At 40.1% G+C, this 5,530-nt stretch overlaps 3 protein-coding genes across 5 annotated transcripts in view; all 3 read left to right on the top strand.

Annotated features, from left to right (window-relative positions):
* Positions 1–880, top strand: part of LOC111665471 (tyrosine kinase receptor Cad96Ca) — an 8,339-nt gene extending 7,459 nt beyond the window's left edge. For both annotated transcript variants that reach the window (XM_023420488.2, XM_023420487.2), the window contains exon 12: positions 529–880. In XM_023420488.2, the coding sequence (XP_023276256.1) occupies positions 529–642 (114 nt within the window). In that variant the 3' untranslated portion in view covers positions 643–880. The remainder of the gene's footprint in view (positions 1–528) is intronic.
* Positions 881–1,701: 821 nt separating this feature from the next.
* Positions 1,702–3,487, top strand: tmem97 (transmembrane protein 97). The gene is made up of 3 exons (XM_023420489.2): positions 1,702–1,898; positions 1,977–2,121; positions 2,829–3,487. Exons 1-3 carry the CDS (start codon positions 1,785–1,787, stop codon positions 3,101–3,103), a joined length of 534 nt encoding a protein of 177 aa, XP_023276257.1. The 5' UTR covers positions 1,702–1,784; the 3' UTR covers positions 3,104–3,487.
* A 781-nt stretch (positions 3,488–4,268) lies between these two features.
* ulk2 (unc-51 like autophagy activating kinase 2) overlaps positions 4,269–5,530 on the top strand; it is a 40,085-nt gene continuing 38,823 nt past the window's right edge. The window contains exon 1 of one of the 2 annotated variants that reach the window (XM_023420493.2): positions 4,269–5,403. In XM_023420493.2, coding sequence (XP_023276261.1) covers positions 5,314–5,403 — 90 coding nt within the window. In that variant the 5' untranslated portion in view covers positions 4,269–5,313. The remainder of the gene's footprint in view (positions 5,404–5,530) is intronic. The other variant, XM_023420494.2, reaches the window with a different exon arrangement.

The following is a 5,530-nucleotide window of genomic DNA, read 5'->3' as shown; positions in this document are numbered from 1 at the left end:
AAATACTAATAAATAAATAAAATAATATATATAATAAATAATAAATGTATAAATAAATAAATACATCTTGAGTCAGAATAAACCTCGGACCTTGATCACACTGCTTTAACCAATCCAGCTTTACACTGAGGAAGGACCGCCTACTAATAAATACTAATAAATAAAAATAATAATATATATAATAAATAATAAATACAAACACAGAAACATCATGTAAATAAGTGAATAAATGAACAAATAAATTATATATATCAAATAATAAACTGATTTACCTCAATAAAAATAATAAACATAAAAACATTTTGGTAATAAAAAAATTCTATCTCTATTTTTACATTTAAAGTTTTAATGTTGACACGTCACATGTCAATATGACACATGACTTCCTGAGTCTGAGTGGATGTTAGTGAGGACAGACTGAGAGACAACAAACATGTTACATCACAGTTTTGGACAAACACTAGATTGTAGTTATGTTTTGTTTCTGTGGTTGAATTAAAATCTGTTCTGTCTTCTTCTTCTCTGCAGGATTATGTGGACGTTGTGAGTCCACAGCTTCTGGTGAAGGAAGACAACGAGTATCATGAAGCCAAATGTCTCCGAGCTGCCAGCGTCACCGTGGACGATACAAATCCCATTTAAACAAATCCACTGCAGCAACAGATCAAACTGTTCCCTGCACATTTACATACACACAACGCTTTGTGCTGTTTGAGAGACGGCAGCTGTGAGAGGATCAGAAGAAAAAAATACAACTGGAAAACAGCATAATGTTTTATGGATGATAAAAATAATATACTTTCATGTGATTTTTTAACTTTGGTTTTTCCTTGTTTTTTATCCTATTTTCACTAACTCAAATAAAATATACATTTTTATATGTGATGTGTAAATTCTACTTTTTCACTACAACGATGTAGAGCGGCACAAACCCCCCACACGTTAATAATATGCTAATAATATAATTATTTTATTATTTACTGTTATATTTTAAATTCCAGTTTTTTGTTTTATTATTGATTTTCAAATTTTCATTATTTATTATTTTTTCTCAAAATATCAGTGAACATAAATAAATATTGGCAGCACATTATGGAGCATAACACAGATTATATAGAAAATTTACAAATACATGAACTACGGAAGAGGATTAGGGTCACATGAGGAAAAGTAAATAAATAAATTTAGATTTCTAAAAAAATTCAAATAAAATAAAATGAAAAATAAAATTCACGGAATCCTCTTCCGTAATGAACGCTGGGAGGAAAAAAATAAAAATAAAAAAATAAAAGGGTGAGAGGTTGCAGTTTCACATGTTAATGAAAAATATTTTATACAAGTAATTTTGATATTTTCGAGGAGAACAAACAGCAGCGTGTTCACTGTACATCCTGTCACGGGAGCGCGCACAAGTAAAGCGGAAGCTACTGGACGGTTTAATGATTTTAAGATAACTTGAATTTTTTTTTTTTTTTCTTATTTAAAAAAAAAAAATTGCATCATTTTCAAGCTTTAAAATCATTACAGTGTCTGGTAGTTTCCGCTTCAGCTGCGCGCGCTCCCGTCACGGGCATGTGCGCAGGCACACAAAAGTCGCCGTAACACCGGGAGCGGTCTCCTCCAGTGAATTCCTCCGAATGGTGCTGCTCCTGGCCACGCCCCCTCCTCCCTCTGTCAGCCAATGAGCTCCACGCTGGGAACACGCGTTTTTACGCCACAGTGAAGCGGAGAACTCGGACCCAGTTTGTGATTACCTGTCATTCACAGTGAGTGACTCCGACACCATGAGTCTCCGTGTGTTAGAGATCATCTTCTTCTTCTACTTCGCCTCTCACATCCCCATCACGTTGTGCATTGACCTCCAGGCGCTGCTGCCCGGACATGTGTACCCACAGCCGGTGAGTGAACACGCTGCAGCCGCCTCCTCCTGACGGTGTAACCTCCATGTGTCTGAGTCTGATCTGTGTCTCCTGCAGCTGAGGGATCTCCTGCGGTGGTACGGTGAGGCGTTCAAAGACCCCATGGTCCTGGATCCTCCTCAGTGGTTCAGGTCCTTCATCCTGTGTGAGGCTCTGTTTCAGACGCCTTTCTTTCCCGTCGCAGCTTACGCTTTTCTGAAAGGTCAGTGAACCGTTACTGCCTGACGTTACACAGGAAGTACGTGCATGTAAATATTAATACATTTTTATAATTTCATACAACCAATAAATGAATTCGGCATCTATTTCTTAATCTAATTAAATACCATATCCTCACAGAGTAGACTTATGTTTTCTCTCTTTCACAGTTTCTGTTAAATATTCAGAGCTAGCAGCTGATCTCTGTTCTCTGACAAAGTCTTGCTGAACCACAGTGAGACCTGAATAAGGTCTTAAAATATATTTCTGATGCACTTGCAACGTTAAATGATCCCGCATTAAATTAGACTTCGTTTCTGTCCCGTACGAACTACAGTTCTCACCTGACCCCTGCTGGACTTTTACTGTAATTACATGAGAAACTCAGAACAGGTGTAGAGGATAGAGGATTTAAAGCTGCAGTATGGGACATTTTTTTAGGTAATAATAAGAATACATTTTATTTAGAACACATTTTTATTAATTTCACCCAGGTGTGAATGCATATAAAACCCCTTTTCTTTGAGATTAAATTGAGTTTGGTTGAATTAAACTTCAAGTCCACAGAATTAAAAATATATATATTTCTCATCTTATTCTGGATAATGAAAAGACTTCACTGTTATCATTGTGTTGTTGTTGGAACTACTTTTTTCCAACGTGTCCTGCAGCCTGCAGCAGGTGTTGATCTCTCAGTGTGTTTGCTGTCAGGTGGCTGTAAGTGGATCAGGACTCCTGCCATCATCTATTCCACCCATGTGGCCACCACGCTGGTCCCGATCCTGGCCCACGTCCTCTTCCACCAGTTCCCTATGAAGCCTCACCCCGGGCCCCAGACCCTGCAGGAGCGCTGGCTGCTGGTCTCCATATACGCTCCCTACCTGCTGGTCCCTGTGCTGCTGCTCCTCACCATGCTGCTGTCCTCCACATACAGCACCACCTCCACATCTGGACAAACATCAGCCAAGAGCAAGAAGAAGAACTGAGACATCCCCAGACTGCACCTGTTTCATTTTTTCTGATTTTAGAGGATATTTTTCTACATTTCTGAATGTATGTGACACATGCATCAGAAGTGAGTGTGAGTCCTACTGCAGAACACTATTATTGTTGGGGAGACATTACCACTGTTAAACCATCCAGAATGAACACTTTTAATGAGTGAACCCTGGTTTGTTGTGTTTTTATCAGGAAGTCACATTAAAACATTTAGAAAGGTTAAAGTAAAAATGTGTCTCTCTGTAAAGGTTTTGTCATTGTTGCTGCTAGTCATGTTTTCCACCACCAGAGGGCGTCATATCTAAACACAGTGTGCACACCTGAGAATACAGTTGAGCAATAAACTCACTCCCCTGTATGTTTTAGATATATATGCTGTGTAGTCATTATCTACTCACAGCCTGAATAATGTTCTGACATACACTGTGTTATTTCTTTGTCAGAATCAGGACCTGTGTTTTATTTTTAACATGTCACAACATCCAAACTACATTGAAATACACCATCAGGGCAGGTTGACAGACGTTTCCTCCTGTTTCACTTTAATTCTCTTTGTTCAAAAAGATTAAAAAAGTAATAATACAGTTGTAAATATATGAAATATAAATGATACAACTCAAGAGTTCCTTGGATACATTCATGTAGTGTGTATCCAAATACACTCCATATTCATTTAGATCATTTTAATGATTTGAACTAAAGTCAATCTAAAACAGTTCCTCCATTTTCAGACTCCTGTGCACACGAGTCAAACACCTTTGACCAAACATGCATATTACTGTTACATAAACATACTGGTTAGGTTATATATGATGGACAGAAGAAAATGACATAAGTACATATATATACATATATTTATATGTATATATATAAATGAATAAATATAGAAATAAATAATTGAATACATTCATAAATATAAGATAAAAAAATGAATACATTTAAAAAAAATAAATAAATGTAAAAATATTGAAAAAGCATTTTTCATTACCAAAATGCATTTATTTATTTATATATTTATAATTATGTAATGTTTTCTCAAGCGGTCCTCAAAGCTCCATTAGCCGGACTAACCCTCGCAGCGGAAGGAGAGGACTGAGGTTGGCCTCCGCGGAGTGATAGCGTATAAAGCCGGAGCACGGCACTAGTTGTCAGTATTGTTTAGGTGCACGTCAGGAGCAGAGGACGCCGTGTGTTCGGATGCGACAGAGCTGGACAGTGATTTAAAAACTCCGTTAACCGTTTATATTAACCGGTTAACGGACAGTGTCTTGATGCGGAGGACAGTTTAACGGAAGGCGGCAGCTGCTCCCGGTGCTAACGTTAGCTGTCACTTCAGACCTGCCGGAGGAAACAACAAAGTGTTTCTTTAAATGTCTCGCGGCTGAAAGTAACGCTCGCCGCGGGAAACGTCAGTGTTTTTCGGGAGGACAAATGTGTCTCATGGACTCGGACATGAAGACAAATAAGGAGTAAAAACGCCTTCAGATCTACGACAGCTCTGTGTTGACATCTGCTGCATCCTTCAGATTGAAGCTAGCTCGCTGATGTTAGCTAGCTTCATATGTTGCTGTAGCTTATATATTGCAGACACTCGCAGGTTCAATCATCCAGTGTCACCAAACCAGCTAACAGTATTTTGTTAGCTAATGTTATTGTTAGCATGTTTGCTAACCAGACTTGCTCCGGGCAGCAGCTATGGCGCGAGGTGTAGCCACAGGGTTATGTCACAGTCGGGCTAACAGATAGCTCGGTGTCTGCAGCCAGCTCCACCGTTTGCATGGTCATGTCCAGCAGGCTTGGCATCATGTAGACTGTCCCTCTGATCAGGTTAGGTGACCGGGGGACACGCAGTGTGTTAGTGAGCCTCCTCGGAGAGCAGAGCAAAGCTGGACTGCAGCTATCCAACTGGGTCAAAGACTGACAGCTGGCACTGATAACACTTTAGCACAGAATCATCGCTAGCCATGCTCAGAGCAGTCCGCTCTGTGTGATATTACAAACATCCCAACCCACTTGGAGTGCGCGTGAATGCATCATGTCCCGACTGCATCTCTTATTTATGCAATAAGGCAGCTTGTCATGAAATAAACCCGCAGCTAGCGAACAAGCAGCATCGCCAGGACTGAGTGGATAATTTGCCCCGGAGGAGAGCAACGTTCAAGGCTTATCCACCAGCTGGACCATCGGCCCCGCCGCGATGGAGACGGTGGGAGATTTCGAGTACAGCAGAAAAGACCTGGTTGGTCATGGAGCATTTGCTGTGGTGTTCAAAGGGAGACACAGGAAGGTAAATAAAAAGCTTCTTCCCTTCCTCCATTCCCCATCTTCATTTGGAAATCTGGGTCAGTGCAGGATGCAGTTCTGCAGCACCATATGTGGGCTGTCACCTTATTTTGGGGGGGGGGGGGGGCGAC

This window comes from Seriola lalandi, unplaced genomic scaffold (assembly GCF_002814215.2).
Source record: "Seriola lalandi dorsalis isolate HSWRI2012SDOR001 ecotype SW California unplaced genomic scaffold, Sedor1 jcf7180002054646, whole genome shotgun sequence".
Lineage (NCBI taxonomy): Eukaryota > Metazoa > Chordata > Actinopteri > Carangiformes > Carangidae > Seriola > Seriola lalandi.
The sequence above is the reverse complement of the archived record's forward strand: the minus strand, read 5'-3'. Positions and strand labels throughout refer to the sequence as shown.

What these genes read in the sequence shown, in the direction of transcription:
- tmem97 (XM_023420489.2), top strand. Translation starts at nt 1,785, where the DNA reads ATGAGTCTCCGTGTGTTAGAGATCATCTTCTTCTTCTACTTCGCCTCT. An exon ending in GACATGTGTACCCACAGCCG is followed by an intron (nt 1,899 to 1,976) that starts GTGAGTGAACAC and finishes TGTCTCCTGCAG; the next exon opens with CTGAGGGATCTCCTGCGGTG. An exon ending in AGCTTACGCTTTTCTGAAAG is followed by an intron (nt 2,122 to 2,828) that starts GTCAGTGAACCG and finishes GTTTGCTGTCAG; the next exon opens with GTGGCTGTAAGTGGATCAGG.